At 41.4% G+C, this 26,998-nt stretch overlaps 1 protein-coding gene across 8 annotated transcripts in view; it reads right to left on the bottom strand.

Annotated features, from left to right (window-relative positions):
• The window catches only part of LOC116266449 (protein PTST homolog 3, chloroplastic), a 45,448-nt gene extending 21,810 nt beyond the window's left edge, over positions 1–23,638 (bottom strand). For 6 of the 8 annotated variants that reach the window (XR_007575115.1, XR_007575116.1, XM_031647675.2 and 3 more), the window contains exons 1-4: positions 23,164–23,638; positions 21,127–21,264; positions 6,136–6,281; positions 5,888–6,067 (exon numbers count right to left, since the gene is read on the bottom strand). Coding sequence is in view for 6 of the 8 variants with exons in the window: in XM_031647675.2 (XP_031503535.1) it covers positions 5,888–6,067; positions 6,136–6,281; positions 21,127–21,264; positions 23,164–23,294 (595 nt within the window). In the remaining 2 variants the exon portion in view is untranslated. The remainder of the gene's footprint in view (positions 1–5,887; positions 6,068–6,135; positions 6,282–21,126; positions 21,265–23,163) is intronic. The other 2 variants (XM_050081055.1, XM_050081058.1) reach the window with 2 other exon arrangements.
• Between the last annotated feature and the right edge of the window lie 3,360 nt (positions 23,639–26,998).

The raw sequence follows: 26,998 nt of genomic DNA, 5'->3' as shown, positions 1-26,998 counted from the left end.
TAAACCACGAGAACAGTTATACCTCAGGAAGCCTTCTTGATAAACAAGGAATGATCAAGAGGAGATCTTACAAAGCCACACTGTGAGACTACCTCGGAAAACTTGTGAAACCACGCACGAGGACTCTATTTAAGTCCATAAATAGCTTTCTTCAGCTTGCACACTTTTCCACACTCCCCCTGTCGTTCAAATCCCGGTGGTTGTTGCATATAGACAGTCTCATCAAGATCACCATACAAAAAGGCGTTTTTGACATCCAGTTGATACATGTGTCAGTCATGGTGGACAGCCACAGAAATAATAAGACGAATGGTTCCCAACCGAGCAACTGGAGAGAAGGTCTCAAAGAAATCCACACCGTAGGTCTGCGTGTAGCCCTTAGCAACCAATCGAGCTTTGTATTGTTCCAAAGAACCATCAGAATTATACTTAACTGTGAATACCCACTTTGAGCCAACAATATCACATCGAGGAGGAGGATCAACAAGTTCCCAAGTGCCCCTCTGCACTAAGGCATCCATCTCATCTTGCATAGCCCGTCTCCATTGGGTGTCTAATAAGGTCTGCTGGTGACACGTAGGAACTGTATGAGCAGCCAAAGCATGAATGAATTGTTGCATATTTTTACCAACCCCATCAGTAGACACAAAATGAGATATAGGATGTAAAGTACATTGCCGTCTGCCTTTGCGAAGAGCAATAGGTAAGTCTTGACAAGGATCAGAATGAGTAGGGTTATGCGCTTCAGATGTACTTACCTCCTGAGAAACGGTTGACAAAAGATTATGAGAAGGGTCCTGTCGACGTGTGTAGACCAGCGGTGGATCACGAAACTTGGACACAACAGACGAAGGAGATTCAACAAGGAACGACTCCAAAGGAATAGGAGGAATAGGTAGTGGGTCTGGAGACCGTGGCATCTCAGTAGACATAGGAGTGAGGCTATAATAAGGTTTTTGAGAGTACATACGACTTCAAACCTTTCCTTCAAAAGGAAAACCCAGGTGACTCGAGAATAATCATCTACGATGACAAGAAAATAACGAAATCTTGACCTACTAGCAGCTCTGCTAGGACCCCACACATCAACATAAAGAAGATCAAATAGTCCACAACTGGACGTATTAAGACTCGATGAATAACTACTACGAGTGTGTTTGCCAAGTTGACAAGCTTCACACCGGAACGACTCAAGTAAGGAGAGACGTGGAAGGAGATGACGGAGCTTGGAGACAGATGGATGACCAAGTCTGAGATGCCACTGGAACGAGAAGGACAACGATGTGATCGATGATGCTGCAATACCCACGGGATCCGACAGGAAGTAGATGCCCCCTTTCTCATAGCCTCCACCAATCGTCTTCCCAGTTAGCAAGTCCTGAAATGAACATAAACCAGAGTCAAACGTAACACGACAATGTAAATCATTAACCAATTGTCCGACAGATAACAAATTTGTGGGAAACTTAGGAGCATATAACACATTGGGAATAGTCATAGATTGAGAGATCTTGATATCTCCATATCCCATAATGGGTGACAATCTACCATCTGCAAGTCTCACATGACGTATCTGAGGTAGTGAGTGTAGCACAGTAAACATAGAAGGCGTACTACAAAAGTGCCTCGATGCCCCTGAATCAATAATCCAAGTAGTACCTGTATCATGTGAGATAGTGTCAACAGACATAGCGCTGTCAGTCATAACTGTGGAGGCCGATGGCTGAGTAGATCTGTGTGCTAGAAAGTCCTCATACTCTGACTTATTGATACTCACAGTCATTGTCTCAGGCTGAGAAGAAGATAAAGACCCATCTACTACTGATGACGCTGCTTGGGCCGCTCCAATAGAAGACTGTAAAGAGTTCTTCCCCAGCTTTGATGTAAGATTTCTCCCTAAGGATGGCGCTGCAGTAGGACGACCATGTTTATCCCGACATCTGTCTTCCAAATGACCTATTTTCCCACAATAAGTGCACTGAAATCTCCCCTGACCTCCTCCTGACCCACGGCCCATGCCTCTTCCCCTGAATAAACCGCGTCCACGTCCTCCTGAAGCTGCTAAGGCAGAGGCATGGATATCACTGGCAGGTAAAGAGAGGGTCACAGCAAGACGACTAAGCCTGTTGTAGGCTTCAGCTAGATCAGGGATTTCTGCTCCAGTCAGCATCTGAGCCTTTGCTACTGTATATTCAGAGGAGAGACCCTGTAGGAATTTCGCAACCATAGACTGTTCACCATGGGTCTTATAACATGTTGGACATGGAGGACGTAATGCTTTAAGTCGCTCAGAGATGGATTTAAGGGAAGCGAAGTACTGAGCAAGACTTTGGTCACCCTGTTGCAGATTAAGTAGTTCCTCCTCTACCTGCAATATTTTGCTAATATTCCTGTCATTCGAGTAAGTCTGTTTCAAGAAATCCCACATTTGCTTAGCCGAGGTGTAGTATGCAATAGTTGATACAATTTGGGGTTGCACACTATTCATGATCCATGACATGACAATATTATTATCTCCCTTCCATGAACTATATTTTCCACTCTTTTCAACAGGTTCGTTTTCTTCTATAACATGCTCCTTTTGATGTCCAATCACAGACATCATAAACACAGGAGACCAAATCTCATAGTTAGATCCATCTAACTTTACAGTAGAACCATACGAAAATGGATTTCCTCCACTTTTAACTTCATGAGAAAAATCAGATTTATTACTTTCAGCCATCATAAATCTGTCCACAAGAGATCAACCACCAATAGCAAGAGAATATATATATATATATATTTCTATTGAAAAAGAAACTGATCAACAAGAACAGACGTCCCACACGGCAAAGTTAGATGCGCATAAACAATCAACCTGCTGTCCAACTGTTGACAGCATTACCACAACAAAGAGGACTGCAATCTGAAGACAGAAAAACGCTGCTATCAGCAAGCCCACAACTGAAAACGAATCCCCACTGTTTGTATTGTTTGTGCTGACCAACGACTTATCTATTTATGCATCTAACGCTGCTGTACCACAGTTTATCCTTCACAGATCATGAATAACGACAGCAAATAAAACCATCAACATAAACTTGCCATAGACGTCATAGATAGCAGTCCTCCACTTGGCTGCGTTGATCATATAACATATCAAATCATAGGCGATTAATCAGCGCAGACTCCCACACAGCTGCGATACTATATACACTTCTGAAAAAAAAAATCCACTGCTGGAGTCTATTCACGCATCTCTCCTAGCGTGAATAGACTCCTCCACACTATTCCGTTGCTGGAAAACAGCAACTAGAACAGGCGAGAGGTGAAGGAGAAAGAAACGGAGGAAGTAGAAGAGATCAAGCCTGAAAGGAGACGGAGGATCGCCGACGGTGTGCGTCACGTCCGCGCGCTGGCTGTGTGCTTCAAGTCTCCAGTCACGTCCGTAGCTCTGATACCATGTTGCAGCGGAGGAGAAGAGAGTGAGAGAGAGAAGCTGCCGTGAGATTGAACTAAAAGAACCTTTTATTACGATAACCCTTATCTCTCTTATAAAAGAGATTAGGGTAAAAAGGGATTTACAAAATAACTCAATGGGAAATAAGGAAAATATTAAAGAGATCTTATAACTCTTTAATATTACAAGGAACCTCCTAAAACATAAAACTTTTCTTATTCAACAAACTATATAACTATATAAGACAAATTTATTTTAGTTTTTTACCGAAATAATATTAAAAAAAGCCAGATAAAGAAAAGAAAATACTCATAGATTCCCGATACATATTCAATATGAACTCACATAGAAACCACATAAAACAGATCCATTCCAAATCAAAATGAGCTTCAAAACAAACCATACACGACATGTTCAGTTCTAATCAATATAAGCCACACAAAAAGTCACAGGCCACATGAAACCACAGAGAGGGAGGGGGGGTGGGGCAGGGGGGAGAGAGAGACGAGAGTAAGGGAGAAGGGTCGTGTTCTGGCTCTTTTTTACTTTTTTTGTGTTTTTTAAAATTTAAAAAATGACTACGGACTTTCTCAACATTGACTGGGTCTAATTTTTTAACATAAATAATCCAGGTGTGCAATTTGACCTGTAATGATTTTGTCCAATGTGCTGCTCACTCAAGTGCTGCTCACTCAAGTCAGGTGTACACCTAGTACGGACAAAAAATAGATGGGTGCAGCTGATTACACCCGAGTCCCTGACACAGTTTGAATCGGCATAGTCACAAAAACTTTCTCGCATTTTAAACAGCAAGGTTTTTTTTAGGTATACTATGGCAAGCTTGAAAAAAAGGGGAAAAATACAGATTTTTTTTTTTAAAAAAAAAACAAAAAATGAGGGGAAAATAAAATAAGTGAGAAACTGATAATACAAACATAAAGGTAAAAAAACAGTTTGGCATTAAAAAAAGTGAAAAAATGAATAAGATGGAAAAAAAGGAGAAAAAAACGTTTTTTCACTTTGACATTTTTTTGAAAAAAATGGCATTTTTAAAGTTTTAAACTGCTATTTTCGCATTTAAGAAAAAAACGTGTTTTTTATGACTACACTTTGACCGATACTTTTGCCACACAAAAATATATATGCACTGGAGATGTGTCAACTCAGGTGCGGAATTTAGCCAAGTCCATATGACATAGCTTACAATACCATCAGCATTTCTGCCCTCTCTTTTAAGCACCACTGTTTAGCAATAACTTACTGGGACTGAAGCTCAGAAGTGGCTTCAAATATAAGGTATATAATGATCAATATACTAGAATACCAAATCAAAAAGTCTTGAAAATGTATTCGTGGATGGTCAGCAACTATAGCAAATCTAAGAAAAGTTTGATTCTTCATATTCTTGGAGATTAGCAGTGCAAAGTAACTTGCTCTGTTAGAAAACTTCAACTATGGGCAACCGATTTTCTGAACAAGAGATCGAGATCCACCAGAGGACCTTGATTGAAAAATACACCTTTAAAGCTACTACACTACAAATCCTTATAGTTTTGGAACACACTTTTGCTGACATTAACCATACTAACTTTAGTTATGCATGTATGAGTCTACACATGGATATACATACATATATATACATACATGTGTGTGTGTATGTGTGTGTGTGTGTGTGTCTGCCAGCTTTGGTTCTTGACCTTCTCATAGGAAAATAGTATAAAAGCACAGAAAAAGAAAAACAACTGAAGCAAACCAATTGAGTTGGTGTAATGCTTGTTGCAACCCTACCACCTCCCTATCATCTTAAGATAAAAGGAGGAATAGCAAGACCACTTTTTGGTTTTAGTTACTAGCTCAGAGGGGGGTAGGCAGCATAAAAAGAAACATAAATACGAGGCCATCTGGTGGTAACCTGGTCTCCTTCTGTCAAAGTAGGTAATTTCATGGGTAAACAAATAAAAACAACTTCCACCATAAAACATATAGCATTCCTCGCATCGAACCAATTCTATCCGCCTAGTATACGCTCTCAAGTCTCAAGATGACCCAATCTCTGAACCAGTAACACCATTTCAAGGTTTGTCTGGTCTGTGAAATTCTTTAAGCCTGTTAATACACATCAGAAGCTGTTAAAATACACAATACATACCCATGTGATGTGCACATTAATTAAAAGCAGAGCCAGTGGTATTTTCATTAAAGCAATAGGTCAGCTCTAAAGAATACATACTTTGCAAGAAATAGAGTTCTTCAAAGTTTCGGTAATACTAAAGGTCACAAGTGCTATCACTTTTGTCCTTGTGCTAGTGTTATGTCAAAACTAACAGGAATTTAAAACTCGGTTATTCAGTGATACAGCACTAAACTATCATGTCCATATAATTACATGAATAGATGGTGTGATTTGTCGAATGCAACAAACTACAAACTTTAATTAATATTCACCTTCAGCTGATTCCAGCTCTCCGGTCATAACAAACCTCGCTGCCTTTTCATGCAATGATATGGGATGAGGAGATTCTTCTTGTTTGTGGATGTCATCAATACTATGAAATACATCATTAGAACCATGGAGATGAGAGAAATGATCACCTTCTGATGGAGAACTCCTGTCATCCTGACCTTCTACAATTTCATAAACTTTTAGTTTAAGCCTTAAAAGCACTAAGTCCCAAAAAGCGAAAGATAGGTACCTGAATTTTGCTGATCAAGCTGATTAATGAAATTAATTTCAGCCGTAGTGCTTGTGCCTGTCTTGCTATCAGTGTTTGCTGAACCTCTGAGGAGTTCACCTATCAACTTGTACCCCCTTCGCCTTACAATATTGGCAAGATCTTGCCTGTAAATGTAGCATAAGCATATTAATTGAATATGGTGTGGCTGCTAGCCGTATTACTTCACTAGAAGAAACAGCTATTAGAGAAATGTGAACACTCCCGGTTTGTGTGGGTCCGACAGGGGGAGGCCTCCCTCATTCTCTCTCTTTTGTTTTTCAATTTAAAAATTAAATAGATAAACAAGTGTGCTTTTACATAATATAAATACTTTTGTTAAACTAAGCACACATTCTGAGGATGATGGCTGATCAGACAGACATAGGCTCCAAAACAATGCAATCATGAAGCATGAATGATGACTTCAAGACAAAGTAATCTTGAACATAGGAAGAAGGATCCCCTTAGAAAATGTACATATTCTTCTATCTCCCCTTTATTGAATGCCTCTTTCGTCCATAAGTCCTTGAGGGACACAAAAGAGATTGAATTTCACAGAAGCATTTGTATCATCCAAAAGTTTGGAAACTAAAACAACATTTTTCTTGTTATTAGGAGCGTGAATGACATTCGACAAACAAATAAAAGAATATCATTGAGGAATAAAGACATTTCCCATGTGAAGCTGATAAGATCTGTCTCCAACTACAATAATGTTTTACTGAAAGAATGAATTAAATTGGAGAATTATCCTGCAGTGGCCTGTCATATGAGTCACTGCCCCAGAGTCAACATACTGCACCTCTTAATAATTTTATTTCAAGTTTAGTCCTGATAGTACATCAAGTAGAGCAGTTTTTCACATCTCCACCAGTCCATGACATATCTTGCTGTTTTCTATTTGACAATTACTCCCTTTTCTCAAATTTCCTCTGTGCTGCATTTGCCTTCATATGCCCCTCGTTTATTCCATAGGAAACATGGGGGACTGGTTCTTGAATTATGACTTCTTGCATCAATGTTAGGCTGCATTTCAGAAGTAGGCAATAACCATTAACCTGAGTAACATGGGTATGTGAGTCGCCTCGGCATACCCATGTCAATACTTTTTTTTTTGACATGGTAGGCTAGGGAAACTGGGTGCATTGTAGATTGGGTCTAGGTCAAACCCAGACCAAAATGTTAAAACTAAACATTTTGAACTCCGACCGCTTGACGTCTTCATCTATCTGTCGACACCTTTAGTGTTTTCTAACTGTCTCTCCCCGTTTAACATTCCTTAGGCAAGTTGATGTGATAACGATCGTTAGTGACAGAGACAATGATCCACTACCGATGATGACCGGTGTAGAAACAGTAAAAGCGAGAGAACAATGAACTAACACAGATGTAACGTGAAAAACCCCTCAACAAGAGGGAAAAAACTACGGGTGAGGAGGACTGGTGCCCACTAGCAACCAAACACTCTCTTAGATTTTCATTCACACATCAAAAAATTAGGGTTTACACAGGTTAAGAAGGGTCATAATAGTAACACACTGGATCGGGTCCAGATCCAGACCCTAATAGGTGATCCAAATACAATATATGTCAACACTCCCCCTCAAGTTGGGCATACATATCAAACATGTTAAACTTGGATACATTTCTCTCAAACTGAGTCAAAGGTAAGGTTTTAGTCAGAACATCAGCAGTTTGGTCTTCAGACTTCATATATGGTAGAATCAACTCTCTGACATCAATCCTCTCCCGGATGAAGTGGCGGTCAATCTCGACATGTTTTGTTCGGTCATGTAACACAGGGTTGTTGGCCAGATTGATTGCGGACTTGTTATCACAGTACATCTTCATAGGTCCTTCAGTCTCTATCCCAATATCAGTCAACAATACTTTCAGCCATAGTAATTCTGACACTCCCATAGCAACAACCCTATATTAAGCCTCTGCACTTGAGCGGGAACAAACATCTTGTCTCTTGCTCCTCCAAACAACAAGATTTCTCTCAAAGTAGACACAGTACCTTGAAGTAAATCTTCTAGTATCAACACAACCTGCCCAGTCTGCATCAGAATACTCTTCAATCCCAATAGGCCCTTGTTTCACATATAGAAGCTCATTGTCAGGATTCCTCTTCAAGTAGCACAAGATTCTGTCGACAGCCGCATCCGTAGGTACATACATGAACTGACTCATCACATTAACAACAAAGGTGATATCAAGTCTAGTCAGAGTGAGGTAGATCAATCTTCCAACCAGACGTTGATACCTCCCCTTAGCCTCTTCACAAAGAGGTTCTTCATCCTTAATGCTGAGTTTTATGTCCAGCATTCAGAGGAGTATAAGTCGACCTACACCCAAGTTTTCCTGTCTCCTTCAGTAAATCGAAGGTATACTTCCTTTGATTCAGCACAAGGGTCGTACCTATGATCTTTGTTTCCTTGACTATAGCCATGTTGTCTCATCACAAATCTAAGACGTTCAAACCATGTTCGGGGAGACTTGCTTGAGCCCATATAACGCTTTCTTCAGTTTGCAGTATTTTCCCTGTTTCTCATATCCTGGGGGCATATATATATACACTTCTTCTGTCTCTGTTGAGAAAAGCATTCTTAACGTCAAGTTGGTACATCTTCCACTCCTTCAACACTACTAGAGAAATGATAACTCTAACAGTCTTCATCTTAGCAACGGGAGCGAAAATCTCAAAGCAGTCAATCTCATACTTCTGACTAAACCCCTTGGCAACCAGGCAAGCTTTGTACCTCTCAACATTCCCATATGGTGTGTACTTAATGGTGTAGACCCACTTGGATCCAACCAAATGAGCCGCTTCAGGGATCTCTACCACTTCCCATGTCTGGGTTTTTGCTCAAGGCTTCCATCTCTTCTTGCATAACATGAGTCCACTTGGGATCACTATGAGCCTCTGTAACAGTCCTGGGAATCACAACCAAAGAAAGAGATGATACAAAACATTTGTAATCTTTGCTCAGTCTAGAATATGATACAAAGCTACCAATAGGGTGTTGAGTACATGACATGACACCGTTCCTCAGGGCAATGGGAAGCTCTTCATTTTCAGTTTCTGTTTTGTTAGATTATGTTGCTGTGGGAACCGGATCCATTCCTGGACCCGGTTCTATGGGGCGCGGGTACCGAGGCGGGCTCGGTACCCTAGGCGGCTTCTCCTCTCTCCCTCTTTATATTGTCACTTGTGTTTAGTGTTGAATTAAGTGAAATATAATTTTCTCTCTCCTAGGGTTGCGGTGTGCCCCTAGGTCAGAGCCTCCCCGTGGTTTTTCACCTCTTTCTGAGGTTTTCCACGTAGATTGTGTGTTCGTTCTCCACTCTCTCTCTTTGTGGTTCGTGTTTCTACATGGTATCAGAGCCAGCGGAGTTGGAGAAGCGTTTTTTCCGAGGATCGTCAAGTTTTTTCGTCGCCCGACGCCGTTGAAGTTCCGGCGCCGCCGCTGCTGCCCGTGTGACGTCGCCCTGCTCTGCCGCCGCTGTCCTTTGTTCCGCCGCCGCCGTCCTCTGTTCCGGCGTCGCTGCTGCCCTTGTGACGTCGCCCTGCTCTGCCGCCGCCGTCCTCTGTTCCGCCGCCGCCGTCCTCTGTTACGCCTCCGCGGTCCTCCGTTCGCCCCGTTCTTTGTTCCTGCCACCGTGGGTGGCCTCTGTGTTGCGCCGTCGCCTGCTTCCCGTTGCCGCTGCCTCATTCCCGCCGCCGTCGCCGCTGCCTCCTTCCCGTCGCCGTTGCCTCATTCCCGCTGCTGTGCCTCTTGTTGCTGTGTGCTTGTTTGTGATGGCAGAAGCGATGGGGACTCAAAAAGATGCCGTTCTGGACACGGGCAGCGCCTCCAAGACTGAGAACGTGCCGATCCAGGTCACCTCCATCCGTCTGACCAAGGACAATTACCTATCTTGGTCTGCCGCTCTCGAGATTGGGATTACTAGCCGTGGGCGTCTCTCTTACATCACTGGCGACAAACCTGCGCCCATCAAATCTGATCCTCAATGGGCGACGTGGGCGTTGGAGGACAGCCAAGTGAAGGTGTGGATTATCAGCTCCGTGTCATCCGATATTCAGCCCCTCATTCTGCGGAAGCCGACCTCTTTTGATATGTGGACTGTGCTTGCAAAGATGTATGGTCGCAAGAAGAGACATTTGCGCACCTATCAGATTAAACGCAGTATTTACTCTCTGACACAGGGTGATTTGTCTGTTGCTGCCTTCTATGCTGCCCTGAAGACCAAGTGGGAGGAGTTAGATTATCATGTGACTGATGAGTGGACATGCGGTTCAGATCATTCCCTCTACTGGGAAAAGGAATGGATGGACCGTACGTTTCTGTTTCTGGGAGGCCTGCGGGATGAATTTGAGTCTATTCGTAGCCAGATTCTTAATGGTGATGAGATTCCGGGGATAGAGGAAGTATATGCTCGTGTTGAGTCTGAAGAACAACGTCGCCAGGTGATGCATCTTGACACCGGTCATGGCCCTTCTGCCTTTGTCAGCCGTGCCTCAGGGACTGGGCAGCGTCCTGCCCGACATTGCACTCATTGCCACAAGTTGGGGCATTCGGTGGATTTCTGTTGGGATCTTCATCCCGAGAAGAGACTGGTCAGAGGTCGTCCCCCCTTTGGCAAGCGTAGCCCTTCTGTGTCTGACGCCAGTCAGAGCAATTCTTCTAGTGGTGCAAAGTCCAAGTTGTCCCCTGCTCAACTCAAGGAGCTACAGGCGTACATCAGCCGTCTATCTACTACCCCTGAGGAGTCCTCCACGTCTGAAGGGGCTCAGCTAGCCCAAGCTCTCGTTGCCTCGACTGATCAAGGTAACCCTTCTCTTGGTGATTGGATTGTTGATAGTGGAGCCACTCACCACATGACAGGGGACTCTAAACTCTTTCAAGAATATCAACTTTCCTCTGGCAAGCAACGCGTGTCTATGGCAGATGGGTCTTCTATCTCTGTGGCTGGGAAAGGGAGCTTGTCCCTGTTGAACAAATACCGTCTCCACAATGCCCTGCATGTTCCAAATATTCCTGTGAACTTACTCTCTGTCAGCAGTATTACTAAAGAATTAAACTGTAATCTGATTTTCTCTGCTGATCATTGTTCCCTGCAGGACTTGGTGACGGGGAAGAAGATTGGGATTGGTTCGGTTACTGATGGGCTCTACAGGCTGCCGGTACAAGTTGCTTCAGCATTGATTTCTGCCACGAGTGGTCACTTGTCTGGTGTGAACGATAGATCTACTGTTCTGCGATGGCACGAGCGTCTTGGACATCTACCCTTCCAGTTAATAAAGAAGTTATTTCCTCATTTGTTTGCTTCTGTCTCAATTGACTCCTTCGCTTGTGAAGTGTGTCAATTGGCTAAACATGTCAGGGCTTCGTACCCTATTTCTTTGAATAAAACCACTCATCCGTTTGCCTTAGTTCATTCCGATGTTTGGGGTCCTTCTGGAGTACCCACGTGTGGTGGTTGTCACTATTTTTTGACGCTTATTGATGATTACTCTAGATGTACGTTCGTGTACTTGTTGCGAGAACGTAGTGAGGTTCCAGCCGTTGTGAAAAACTTTGTTGCCTTTGTTGAGACTCAATTCCATACTACTGTTCAAGCTTTCCGTACGGATAATGCTAGGGAATATGTCTCCCAATCCCTTGATGAATTCTTGAAAGGCAAGGGTATTGTTCATGAAACCTCTTGTAGTTATACCCCTCCTCAAAATGGTATAGCTGAACGTAAAAATCGTCATCTATTGAATGTTACCCGGGCCATTATGTTCCAACGTCATGTCCCGAAGCGGTATTGGGGTGATGCACTTCTCACTAGTGCACATCTCATTAACCGTATGCCTACTAGGGTGTTGGATGGTCAGTCTCCTTATTCTACCCTGTGGCCCACTCAGAATCCGTGGCCTCTTACCCCTCGTGTCTTTGGGTGCAGGTGTTTTGTGCATAATCATAGCCCTACTCTCAAAAAACTTGATCCCCGGTCTATTAAAGGAGTTTTCTTGGGGTACTCTTCCACTCAGAAGGGGTATAAATGTGTGGATCCTACTACTTCCAAAGTGTATGTTTCGAGGGATGTCACATTTCATGAACATGAGTCATATTTTTCGGTGAATCCTCTTCAGGGGGAGTGTCTTGGGAACAAAGGGGAAGAGTATTCCTCTAATCAGCTAATTCAGTTTATGGAGTTTTTGGATTACAAGGTTAGTCCCAGTGTGATTGACACGGTCACGGTCAGTAATGAGAAGGGCAGCCATATGGAAGGGGTCACGGTGGATGCTCAGCCCATTGTTGCCCGGGATCACTTGTTTGGCCAGGTTTATGTCAGAAAGGAAAAAGCTACAGTGGAAGATGTTGGTGATGAGGATAGAACCAATCCCAATCCTGTGATCTCCCCGGATGACCCAAGTCCATCGAATGAAGAGCTCCCCATTGCTGTGCGCAAAGGCACCAGGTCATGTACTTCTCACCCTATTCAGAGATTTGTTTCTTATGCTAAGCTCAGTACAAATTACAAATGTTTTATCACAACCTTATCCAAAGTTGTTATTCCCAGGTCGGTGGATGATGCTAAGGATGATCCCAAGTGGTTACATGCTATGACAGAGGAGATGGGTGCGTTAGCTAAGAACAAAACATGGGAAGTTGTTGATATCCCTAAAGGGACACACTTAGTTGGCTCTAAGTGGGTTTACAACGTGAAGTACAAACCTGATGGCACTGTAGATCGATATAAAGCTCGTTTGGTTGCAAAGGGGTTCAGCCAGAAGTATGGGATCGACTATCTTGAGACCTTTGCCCCTGTTGCAAAGTTGAAGACCGTGAGGGTTATTCTTGCTCTTGCTGTGCACAGGAAGTGGCGCATGGACCAGCTTGATGTTAAAAATGCGTTCTTGAACGGCCATCTGGAGGAAGAAGTCTATATGAGCATGCCTCCCGGGTATGTTCAAGAGGGAAAATGTTGTCACCTCAAGAAAGCTTTGTATGGCTTGAAGCAGTCGCCTAGAGCTTGGTTTGAGAGACTAAGGATCGTTATGAAGTCTACTGGGTACAAGCAAGGAAATGGAGATCATACCCTATTCATAAAGCAGAGAGGTGGTCTGGTGAGTCTTTTCCTTGTCTACGTTGATGATATGATTGTCACTGGCAGTGACGAAGAAGAAAACAGAAAGATGAAGGAGAGATTAGCTAAAGAATTCGACCTCAAGGATCTGGGTAAGCTGAGATACTTTCTGGGGATAGAGATTGCTCGATCAGAGACAGGGCTGGTTATGAATCAAAGGAAGTACACTCTTGACTTACTAAAGGAGACAGGCAAACTTGGTTGTAGGCCCTATCTTACTCCTATAGAGTCGGGAACTAAGATAAGTATCAAGACGGGCACTATTCTGGATGAGGAAGGAAAAGGGCGATATCAGAGGCTAGTAGGTAAGCTTATCTATCTTACTCTAACTCGCCCTGATATCACGTATGCGGTAAATGTGCTAAGTCAATTTATGCATGCTCCCACGGATTGTCACTGGAAGAGTGCAGAAAGAGTGTTGGGATATCTAAAGAATGACCCAGGAAAAGGACTGTTGTATGCTCGACAAGACAAACTTACTATTGAGGGCTACTCAGATGCAGATTGGGCAGGTTGCACTGACACAAGGAGGTCTACTACAGGGTATTGTATCTTTCTTGGAGGTAACCTAGTTGTTTGGAGAAGTAAGAGGCAAGAAGTATGTTCGAGGTCTAGTGCTGAGGCTGAGTACAGGGCTGTTGCAATGGGGGTTACAGAGATGCTGTGGCTGAAGATTCTTTTGACTGATATTGGTGTGGAACTGGGAGATAAAATGAAGATGTACTGTGACAACAAGTCTGCGATTAATCTTGCCAATAATCCAGTTCTACATGACAGGACCAAACATGTGGAGATTGACCGTCATTTTATCCGGGAACGCATTGACTCAAAGGAGCTGATTCTGCCATATATGAAGTCTGAAGATCAAGTTGCAGACGTCCTAACTAAAGGGCTTTGTACTTCTTCATTCGAAAAGAATGTTAGCAAGCTTGGCATGTTTGACATGTATGCCAAGCTTGAGGGGAGTGTTAGATTATGTTGCTGTGGGAACCGGATCCATTCCTGGACCCGGTTCTATGGGGCGCGGGTACCGAGGCGGGCTCGGTACCCTAGGCGGCTTCTCCTCTCTCCCTCTTTATATTGTCACTTGTGTTTAGTGTTGAATTAAGTGAAATATAATTTTCTCTCTCCTAGGGTTGCGGTGTGCCCCTAGGTCAGAGCCTCCCCGTGGTTTTTCACCTCTTTCTGAGGTTTTCCACGTAGATTGTGTGTTCGTTCTCCACTCTCTCTCTTTGTGGTTCGTGTTTCTACATGTTTGAATATCTTTTTCAACCGGTTTCTCCTGAGCACGACTTGGGTCATCCAAGGAAGAAGTGGCATTGGGATTAGGAGCAGAATTCTCACCATCAGTCACCTCATCTGTACGAACTCCTCACCTAGAGTACACCTACCCAAACAAGCGATTGCGTTCCTCTTCCGTTCCAGTGGAACACGCTTCATTCCTCTTATGTTCAAACACATCTACAGCCGGAGGACTCTCCTCCCGCTTCTACCCCAAAAAATCTGTAAATTGAATTTCCTGACTCGAAGAATACTATTTCCCTGACATAGACTTCTCCCCTTGAAGAGGATTCTCACCAAAATATGAGACATGTTCTAAGAAAGTGACATCCTTGGTAACGTAAACACGACTAGTGGTAAGATCAAGACACTTATACCCTTTTTGAGTAGAAGGATACCCAACAAATATTCTCTTAATCGGCCTTGGATCAAGTTTTTTAACATTAGGACCGTGATCATGAATAAAGCAAACACATCCAAAGACACGAGGAGGGAGGTGAAAGGGTTGACGATCCCCTGGAAGCATAGAGTAGGGTGTCCGCCCATTTAGCACACGACTAGACATACAATTAATCAAATATGTACTAGTGAGAACAACATCTCCCCAATAATGTTTTGGAAGATTCCTTTGAAACAAGATGGCCCTGGTGACATTAAGCGGCTGACTATTTTTCCTCTCAGCAACCCCATTTTGAGGAGGGGTATAGGTACAAGATATCTCATGAACAATCCCCATTTTTTGAAGGAAATCCTCAACAGCTTGACATACATACTCACGAGCATTATCAGACTGAAAGGTCTTAACAAAACCACCATATTGGGACTCCACAAGAAGAATGAAGGTTTCTATAACATAGACACTTCACTACGGTCTTTCAACAGGTAAACAAAGGTACTCCTTGAGTAATCATCTATAAATGTTATAAAATATTGAAAACCACAACAAATATGAATTCCCGAAGGCCCACACATCAGAATGAATTAAGGAAAAAAACTTCATTAGCACGACCGTTGGAAACAGGGTATGAAACCCTAACATGTTTAGCAAACTGACATACATCACAAGATAACATAGATATGTCCAAACTAGAACATAAATCAAGAAATAACTGTTTCAAAACCCCAAAAGGGAGATGCCCAATGCGTTCATGCCAATACAAAGTAACTGAAGACAATCTTTTCTCTTCTTCTCTGTCCTGCTAACTGCTATCATAAAAGCTCTGGCCACACGAATCGGAAGACGATATAAAACTTCAGACACTAAACCAATCCCAATCCTCTTCCCAGTCTCCAAGTCCTGCAAAACATAACAATTTGCACAGAATATGAGTTCACAATTCAACTCCTTTGTAATCTTGCTGACAGACAAAAGATTCAAGGGAAGGTGAGGAACATGTAAGGCACCATGCACTAAAAATTTGTTTAACAAAGAAATACTCTTTTTTCATGCCACAGTGGTAAATGAACCATCAGTAAGAGAGACACGTTCCTTTCCAGATGATAGCTTATACTCGTGAAAGAGCTTAGGATTGCCAGTCATGTGATGGGTGGCACCACTGTCAACAATCCATTCTCCAATACAAGGATTATCTTTTTCGCCAGAAATGGCCAAAGCATGGTTAACCTTCACATCATCTGATACTTTGGCCTGACCAACATCAATCCGACTTAGATAAGCACGGAGCTCACAATATGTTCAACAGAGATAGAGGCTTTTCCTCCACTAGAGTTGGCAGCTTCAGAGATAGATTCCTTCCCACTAGAAGGTCTCCTTCGACTATTCTTCTTGTCTGGATGGAGGTCCCAACAAAAATCCACAGTATGACCAGTCTTCTTGCACTCAGTGCACTTGCGAGAAGGTCGGGCAGCTCCTACAGGGCCACGGCTAACAAGGGCAGACCTCTCATTATACGAGATGTGATCCCCTTTTTTCCCAGTAATAACAAGGCGTCTTTGCTCTTCAGCCTCTACACGGGAGTAGACATATTCAATACTCAACCCTTCTTCTGAATTAAAAATTTGACTCCTTACTCCTTTAAAGTCATCGTTCAGTCTAGCTAAGAATAAGAATACCCTATTCTCCCATTCTTTGGCTACATGACGTAGCTGGTCTTGGAGACAATTCCAAGTATCATCAGAGTAGTAGTCAAGTTCTTCCCACTTGGATTTTAAGGCTGTATAAAAGTCTGCCACAGAGAGATCTCCTTGTCGTAGAGCATAGACATCTTTCATCAGTTGATACACTCGAACAGTCTTCTTTTGGCCATACATCTGTTCTAAAATAACCCACATATCTCTCGCAATCCTCTTACGAAGGATAAGGGGTTGAATATCAGAAGATACAGAATTGACAATCCAAGTTTTAACTTGGTTGTCCTCAAGAAACCAAGTGTCCCAGGCAGCACTAGTCTCAACAGGTTCAACCTTCCTCCCATTAACATACGCAATCCTGCCCTGACCAACAATCCCCATAGTGCTAGCAATGGACCATTGGAGGTAATTTTCCTTGGTCAGACGAATAGTGGTAACCTGAACAGGTATGTTTTCAGTTCTAGCAACCCCAACCTCAATATGATCAATATTCATAGTAGAAGAGGATGAATCCCCCATCCCACAACAGTGATATAACCACCAACACCAAGGAGAGAGACAGCAAGAAGTAGCAACAAACACAGAACAGCAGGGCGGAAGATAAAAACAGAGAGAGATTACTTGCTGAAACGAGGACAGGCACCACTGGGACTGGATGACGCAGCAGAATTGGGCGACGTCTCAGACGATGAACAACAAGGGAACATCACGTCGAGCCAGAGAGGGGAGCAATAGGGAGGCAGCGGGAGCAAGAACGGGCAACTCTGAACGTTGGGGGCGACAACTAGAAGAGGCTGCAGGGAGGCAGAGAGACGCTGAAGAGATGGCAGACGCTGGGTGATAGTGGAGGCCTCCCGCTGGGCGATGGTGGAGGCGGTCGATGGTGAAGGAGCTCACAGAGGCGGGCGACGGTGGAGAAGCTCGCAAAGGCAGGCGACAATCTCGGGCCACAATGGAGGAGCTCGACGAGGCAGAGCAGAAGGAGCACCATCAAGCGATGTTGGGATCCCACAGCAAACCAGCAAGAGTCGATGGTGTCCATCGGAATTTCACGGCGACCGAGGGTCTTTCACCAAACAGAGTCGAGGGATTCTTCGTCAAATCTGAACAGTAATCTCAAAAACTACTCGGCTCCGATACCATGTAGAAACAGTAAAAATGAGAGAACAATGAACCCCTCAACAAGAAGAAAAAAACCACGGGTGAGGAGGACTGGTGCCCACTAGCAACCAGACACTCTCTCTTAGATTTTCATTCACACATTTACACAGGTTAAGAAGGACGATAACAGTAACACACTGGATCGGATCCAGATCCAAACCCGAATAGGCGACCCAAATACAATATGTGTCAACAACCGGCAATGGGATGTGATGGAGGCCAACAGACAGGCAAGGGACTTTTTTCCTTTTTTGTTTCTAAGTTCTACTGCTTTGGGGTTTACTATCCAAAACCATTTTTCACCCAATTTTCCCCTGATTTAGCATGCAAAACCTCATAAGGGATCTTTCAGGTTTGTGACCATTTTGAATTTTGTTTCCTTTTCCTTTATATCTTTTTCAATTTCTATCTTTCACTTTCAATTTCCCTTATATTTAAAAATGGAATAATAGCTAATTTCAATTCCTGTTGATTTCCATTGATTAAGTAGACACAAAAGTTGGTTACCTGTTAGCATCATATGTCCTTCAGAATATTCCTGACTTCCTGTTGATTTCAGTTTCTTTTTACTGTTGGATCTCTTGTTTCCAATGATTTACGAGGTCATGCTTACCTTTGTGTTCTATTGCTCTTATTTTAATGTGCTTCCAATTCATATTTGTAAAGATTTAAAGACTTAAAGAGTAGTACTCGGCTCACTAGCTTTCTATAATTGTGTATCTGGTATCCTATGCTTGTTCGACGATCTACTTGTTGATGTGATAATTTCAAAAATAAGATGCAACCATATTGATATATATTAATTTGATGAGGTTATATTACTACATATGAACTATCAAACTTGTAGATTAAGTTGTTCGATTAGCTTAATTTTGAATTTTTGAGGATTATGCATAATATATTTGTGTATCTTCTCCTGCACCTACATTTTCTAAAAATAATGTGTCCAAACCCATACTGCAATACCAGGCACTCATACACACACTCATATGTGACTTAGCCCTTGACTATGTCACATGTTTCTTCATCGACCTTTTTCTCCGTGAAAAATATCTTCTGTATACCCACATTAATGGGACATGCCAACACCAAGAACATCATGCATGTTGGGCTCCCAGACCAAAATAGCCAGTCATCTCTTTTAGAGTCATCGCTTATTTCAAAAGTTTTCTAGGTTGATCCTCAATGGATAGTAGACCTAGATAACATAAGACAGAGGTGGTGTGTAATCATTTGGCCCCAGGCCATTCAATGTCTGCTGCACTTTATTCTCATTAGAGACTTCACAACCAACAACAGCCAATCAATGCTTTAACCCAACTCAAGTATTCTAGCACCGACACAGAAACCCTTCCTAAGAAGCTAAAACTCCTGTTTGAGGAATAATACTCTAGGATCTGACACTTGAGAATAAGTTTGAACCAATTTATTCCACACCTCCATAGCTGAACAATCATTTGGAATGGTGACAAGTACCTCTTGAGATGAAGCCTTAGGTAATATATGTCAACTAAAGCTTGATCTCGCTTCCTCCAAGAAATAAAATCAGGATTCAAACAACTTTGGCAGAAGTTAGCAACAACCCTCTTTTCACCCGTCGCTTATTTGAGCAACAAATGCTGGTGGGTTGGAATTGATCCATCCAGGTGTCTAGGGAGATCCTAGGTCTTGATGCAAGGAGGTATCCATCTTTTCCAAGTCAAGGAATCAGAACTTTTGAGCTTTTCAAAAAATCAATTGACTTAAAAAATTGATGAGAGGCCAGACTGGGAATAGAAAGATTCCATGACCAATGAATAATTACGGACAAGGAAAGAGAAGAATGACTCAAGATAATTTAGGTCACAGCTGGATGTATTTACAATTTAGATAATGAAAGATATCCTCCACTTTTCTTTTTTCTTTTTGTCTGTAGAGTTTTGGGAGCACTAAACTAATCAGCAATTGAAGTGGATGGCAGATCAATCCCCAGTCAGATCAGTCAGCAACTTGGGACTGATCTCATGCGAACAAAGCAAGCATCTTGTAATAAGAGGAGCACTTAACACAATGCACTGAAGCAGGGACATGCCTCGCATGAACTAAATATAAACAACTTGGAGTAAAGAGAATGATGTAGACAATGAAGCCTGACATGAACACAAATCAGATTTAAGAAAAGCAAATTTGAGAAATTGAACCAGGAAAGCTTATTTGAAATAAGTAGAATGAGCAATAATACCAATTATGCTTGGGGAAAAGAATACAGGATTCGAAGAACTAAGGTTTTGAGGACAAGACCTAGTGAGAAAAAAGTTAATGCAATGATGACATTGATAAAACCCGAGTTGTGTTGAGAATCAAAGAAAACGAAACACAGATTTATACGGAAGTCAATAGAAGTAAAGGAGAGAAAGATAAGTGGCAGATTAGGGAAGAAAGGGACGAGATTTGGAAAAAGAAGAAAACCTTAACTTGAAGAAGACAATGGAGATCTATGGGGCACACCACACACCTTCTGGAGACCAACTCAGTCTTGGAATCTAACACTGCCCTGATACCATATCAGAAATCGATTGATTCACTAAAATCTGCTAACTGCAAGAGGAGAATGAGAGAGGAGCACAAAGAGGTGCTGAAAAGTTGCGATTCTCAATGTTGGTTATGCCATAATTTTATTTGCCTTATATTAAAATCTTTCCGATAAAACACAGGAAAAATAATACTCTCTCCATTATAAAACAGAAATTACAAGAATATACAACATGCCATGTACATACAACTCTTGTTTTATTTGTGTGGCAGCAAAAAATAATAACCTTTTGACTGCCTGTTCAAGTTTGAATCCATCTCCAAGGATTCATTGTTGCAATTACAACCAAAAACCTGCATTCAGGCAGTTTCTTCTCAAATGGCAAGAGCCCACTAGGAGTTGCTATTAAATCTGCCTTGAACCCATAGATGAGATTTGCATATCAAGCAAGTTCCATCTCTGTTACAGCATTGGAGACCATAATACAGACCTTTTAGTCCCTCATACAACTGTAAAAAGCATAAAAACAATGGCCACTGCAGTAAAAGTTACTATGTAATGAAATAAAATTAATAAATAGTCACAAGCTGAACCCCATCCCCCAATATGGTGAACACTTTCACGACACTTGGGCAAGGAATGAAATGGACTGCAGCATAACTTGGGTATGTATAGTTATAACCAAGTGCAAGAAAGAAAAGTCATTAATCATTTATGGGAAAAAAATATTTTAAGTTCTATTTATAACAAGATCTCTTTTTATGAAGCAACATCAGCAGAATGACCTTCCATGCTGAGAAAGCTCCTTCATTGATGGCACACGATTTGGAGGAAGACCAACTGACAAAAGGAATTCTTTCAGCTCCTTACAAAGATCTGCATTGCTCTTACCTGCTCTGGTAACCCTCAAACTTCTGCCACTCCTGCATTTCATACACCCAAAGGAAAAGCAGGAAGCAGCATTGAGCATTAAGTAAAGACACAAATTAACAAAAAGGAAATTTGGGAATATATATATAGTCTCATATTTGATTGGACTATGATGCTCTATGATGTGCAATAAAACTGCATAATCATAAAACGCTGACTTTGGATCCCCATTAATGAACTTGGCTAAATGAAGATGATTATTATGAAGCAAAAAAAGAAGACATGTGCCAAATCTTCTAGTCACAACTGTAATTAGAACTGTTTTAATAAATACTCGAGGTTAACATTCAGAAAGTTTTGATAACATCCAGTATGATAAGATTAACGTTACCTGATTGACTCTTTTGATCTGATCAATTTTGTCAACAATCAGCACGTCAATGTGCAACCATCCATGAGCACACAGTAGCACAAACATATGTTACTAATGCAACCTAATACAATTCTATGTACCAACATGGCATTACACGTAAATTACCCAAAGAAAATAATCATACATTATGACAGATACTTCCTATTTTGGAGAAAATGATATTTAAGGCATTTTTGTGCACCAAAACTTGGTCGTCTCATGATCCATACACCAGACTCAAACTCAAGAGGCAGAACTAATGGCCGCACCTAACAAAAGGAACTAACCATAGGTGGAATGCAAAGGAGGAAACCTATTTACTTCCATAGCTTTTATTGCTTGCATGAAACTGGAGACAGGTGTGGTGCTCGTATTCTCATAGCCCTTTTCTGATATTCAAATTTGAGATGATATTCAGAATTTTAATGCGCTAGAAGAGTTCAATTCCATAATTTAGCTCAGTATTTGAAAAATCGAAAGAACTAAAGGTTTCCTGAAGAGATTGAATAACGACGCTAGTTTACCCTTGTGTTAGACATCCTTGTAGCATTATGCAATGAACTGTAATTTGCTTCTATATCCCACCTTATTACATGTCCGATATGAAAAAGGTTATCTTGGTTGATTTATAGTTTATACCAGTAGCCTTCCTCAAGTTAAGAGCACACTTTCTTCTCATGGAACCTTACATTTAAAATACCAATTTCTTCCCTCAGTATGTCCTTCTGCAAATATATGACTAGCGTACTTTACCCTTTGTGAAGCGTTGATCAACCTGATATTTCTTTAAGTTTCTTATCTGTCGTACTACGAAAATTTTGATCCTTCAGTGGCAGGCAACTCGTTTTTTCCATATGATTCTTCCGTATACAGTAGAAAAGGTTTCATAGTGGAAATAGAGGAACCAATCATCCCCGATAAAGAAATCCCCACGGATGGAACAACATTCACCTGCCACGGCATTATCATGAGTTCGTGAAATGCTCTCGCCCGTCTTCTTGCCAATTGTTAATTACCAAGAACCGTATTCATCTAACGTTTAGCAGTTAATGCAGCAACAGCTCAGCTCTTTGAAATTTTTTGCCGGAAAACTTATAGCAACATTATTTGTCCCTTTTCCCGTCCACGGATCACATATGTAGCGAACAGTTATTTATCCCTTTTCCTGTTCACGGATCCAATCTACACGTCTGGTGAACGGATAATTACACTTTTGCGTACCAGAAGCCATCACCAAAGTACCGCATAGATGTCCCTAAGCTTTCAGTTTACACCGCAAGTGCCACAGCAATGATCATACTTAAAAGTTATGCAAATTGATTGACTAAGCAATGATAATACTTAAAAGTTGTGCAAATTGTTTCACTACATATGCCCATTGGTCCAGCAAATACCCGACATCGTAATGCACCAGCTAGTACAATCATCAACTCAAACGATTAGCGGGGCCGTTCTGTCACAGCTACGAAACCCAAAAGAGGGAAGAAAAATGGCGGGGGACAGGAAACAAAGGAGCAGCAAAGCGAGCAAGTGACCAAACCTTGAAGAACCTTTAGAAAAGGCAGCCGTGAAGAGCGAGATGCTGGAACTGGGTCTTCGACGAAACACCCAAGTGAATCCCCCAAGCTTAGGAGTACAGCATGGCGCCGGAGTGCCGCAGAGCAAGGCCATGGCGGTCAGACCCTTCTGCTGCTGCGGCTGATTCTTCTCACAAAGTTAAGGTTGGGAGGAACGACGTGGGTGGTCTTGGAGGACAGTGAATGAGATACAGCATTCTGCCTTGAGGGATTCCGCTTTTGGTTACCACTTTGCCTTTTGATTCCTGCTGTTCATTCAGGTCGGAAAGTGAAAAGCACAGGGCACCTTTCTGTTATGGGGATTGCCGAGGCAGGACGTCAGGCATCGACGTCCGCCTGTCCCGCTCAGGAAATTCCCCCGTTCACGTGTGTTGGCCATCGCGTGACTGAACCGAGCTCCTCAGAAGAGCTCGCAAGTCGCAACCGACATGGGCCTTGCGTCAATTTAATCCCTTTCACAGTTTTTAAAGGGACGTTTGGGTGACAGCCTCAAATTGCCTCAATTTAATCCCTTAGCAGTTTTTTTAAGGAGCGTTTGGATGACAACTTCAAAAACTTGGTTTTCACAAAACCTGCTTTTCACAAAACTTGGATTTTGTTAAAACCTAAGCTTTGTTTGGATACACTCCTTCAAAACCAGGTTTTTGTCAAAACCTGACTTTGTAAAACCAATTTTTTTAAAGAGTTTTGAAACCTTGGTTATACCGTTTGGGTAACGTGACAAAAACCAGGTTTTTGTTTGGATGATCAAAAATTGGTTTTCGAAGTTTGTTTAAAAAAACTTTTCAGCTGAATGGTAATTAAAAAACAGTTATCCTAAACAGTGAAACTGCTTTTTCCTTTTCTTGACCGTTAACAGAAACACAAAACGTTCGAACAGAGCATCGAATATCCAGTGAAAAAGAAAAGCAGAACATGCACATTAACATGTATAATATCATGATTGGTGTACTTCTTAATAGCAGTGAATGCATGATGCTCAACAATATGAGCTACACCACGTCCATCCTCCTCTTCTAAAACTGAGCTGTCAGCAAGATAAACCAACCAATTCTTTAATGCTTACATTGAAAACAGAGTCTGCTCAGCCAATCTAAGTGGATTTACAGCAGTAAACAGGCAGATGCTTTCTGGTTTTCAAAAACAAGGTTGCAAACTTGCACAACCTTCCTCGTTGAAAGGCAAGCTGCAGCAAGACAGCCCTCTAAAAGGTTATGCCGAAAGAACCACACTTGGGATATCAGGTTATCAGCCTTTTGCAACCTAAAAGGTTTCCAGTCCAACCTTCCATGCAGATTAGCTAGGAATTGAGGGATTACCAGTCAATCGACCTTTGCAAATTTGAAAAATCTGAGCTGCAATAAAAAAGGAGCCATGAACTTCATTCTTCTACAAAGTTTCACCAAACACACAGGCACAAGCTTGAAATGAATAGATTATTCATATCCTGCCAACAAGAAACTTAGTTCGTGAACAACAGTACTTGACAGAGTTTCTTATGAATAACTTTACACAACAAATTGATGAGGCACAAGATCTAAACTTATCGGCCAAACCAACCTCTTTGGGGTTGGATCTCTCCATCATTCATCAATTTATCAAGTACCACATTCAAGTTGACTGACTGACCATTCTCAGTCAGCTTCCCCAACTGTGGCACGGACTTGCTCTCTCGAGAATCCAGTAGTTGTAACCCTATCAACCACATCAGCAATGGGAACACGGTTTCTTGGCCCCAAACTTGAGCATAGTCACAAATAATATCTTAAAGTTTTAAGGGGCAGGTCTTTTTTGTGTATAATACGGCGAGCTTGAAAAAATATGGGAAAATAAGATAATTTTTTAAAAAAATTTAAAAACTAAAAATAGAATAAAAATAAAATAAATGCTAATAACACAAACCTCAAAAGATAAGTAGATTTGCAACAAAGAAAAGATAAAAATTAAAAAAATAACTATTTAACATTAAAAAAACTGAAAAAATGCATTTTTTTCATTTTCTACGTTTTTTTTTAAATGTGTGTTTTTTTTTTAGTTTTAAACAGGTACTCAATTTATGACTTTTGTTTAAAAAAAAAAAAACACATTTTGTGTGACTACTTAGAAGTGCATGAGGCACCATATGCTAATGTGAACATGAATACATGCATGTGAGCTGCATGCATTGTACAGATGGTGTCTTCTAATAAACCTCATCAGTCTTGGCCGCCTACAACATCCACAAGCACATAAAAACTTAACCTTCTAGTACAAATAGAGTATTCAAGTTCAGTCTTTTCCTGATATTGCCTAATTAATTGGGATTTGCATAATGAACCAATTGAGAATGTGTTCCCTAATACAAGACATCGATCCAAATAACTTATTTCAGTCTCAAAACTCATAAGTTCAAGGACTAACCATCAACCATCAATTTCTCTTCTGTAGTATCTTTGAACTTTAAAGTACACCAACCATCAAACATGGGTCAAACGTTCCCCATGCAAGATATTGGAATTTGGAGACTATAGATGCACCAGAACGTACATTAACTTAATATATTCATAGGTGATAGGACTAATCACAAATAAACAGAAGTAGAAATTTCATAGCAGTAGCCAAAGATAATAATGGTAAACCTTTCATTTTTTTCTTTAGCTTGTCCAATTTGATCCTTGATCTTGACAACTAGTGGCAAAACATGTCATTTCCGAAACCAGAAAACTCAACAATCCTGAAGCATGATAGTAACTATCCAGAATGTAGCATTCAAACTGTAACTTTTAGGTACTATTATATCCTACAAAAAGAACAATGATAGCACTTAGTGCTAGTGGAAATTATTTACGTTTATCTATTGTTATCACCACAAATTTTTCCAAAAAGACTGCATTCTTTTTACCCAAACGCAAACTCAAAACTCAACTTTAGACGCAGGATTTAAATCCAATCCAATTCTCGAATCCAAATAAGATCCAAAATTCAAATCTAGATTTGAATTCATTTTCAAACTCAAAATCCAAAACCGAAATCAAGGCAACAAAATTTGAATTTGTGAGCGTTGCGTGCACACACACGGACCTCCCCTTTGTTTATGCTTCGTTCTCACACCAAAATGTGTTTTCAAGCCTTAGTCACATGCTAGAACCCATCGACAAGCAACAGAACCCAGTCCAGATTTAAAACGAGTCCAGAGTCACTCGAAACAGAGTCGACCACAAAATTTAGAAAAAAAAATCAATTTTATACACATTTTAAATAAAGAATATATATATATATATATATATTTATGTTTTTTATATGAACATCCATATTTATTTATCTATTCATTTATTTTTTTAACTCATTTTATTTTGTTTTATTTCATTTTATACCATTTTTTATGTTATTCCATTAAAAAAAAAATCACTACGCAATCGCATTACGCAATTGCTATTGTGCTCGGCAGCACATCATCGTGTGCTGCCGCTGCGTCTCGTCGAGGCACCGAGCGTTGTGGTGCCTGGCGCACAACATCGCCTGAGCCGAGGAGTGCAGGCCTCCTTTTCTTGCAAAACCGATCCTTGGGAGGCGGTGTTTGAACTTTTTGGGTGGGCATTAGCTCTGCCCACACCCCAAAGGGGTATTTGTAGGGCTAAAGGCCAATCTCACTTAGTCAAAACCTATTTTTTAGAAAATTATTTGAAACTCGCATGAAAATGTTGTGAAATTCCAAAAAATTCACATTTTGAGTTTTAGCTCCAAAACTCTTTATAAATACACACACAATCTTCTCTCTTGGCTAGCTTTTGGGAAACCTCTAGTGCATTCCTACTTGAA

The sequence above is a fragment of the Nymphaea colorata genome, chromosome 12, assembly GCF_008831285.2.
Source record: "Nymphaea colorata isolate Beijing-Zhang1983 chromosome 12, ASM883128v2, whole genome shotgun sequence".
Classification (NCBI taxonomy): Eukaryota; Viridiplantae; Streptophyta; class Magnoliopsida; order Nymphaeales; family Nymphaeaceae; genus Nymphaea; species Nymphaea colorata.
Note: the sequence above shows the minus strand (reverse complement) of the source record. Positions and strands in the feature narration are given on the sequence as shown.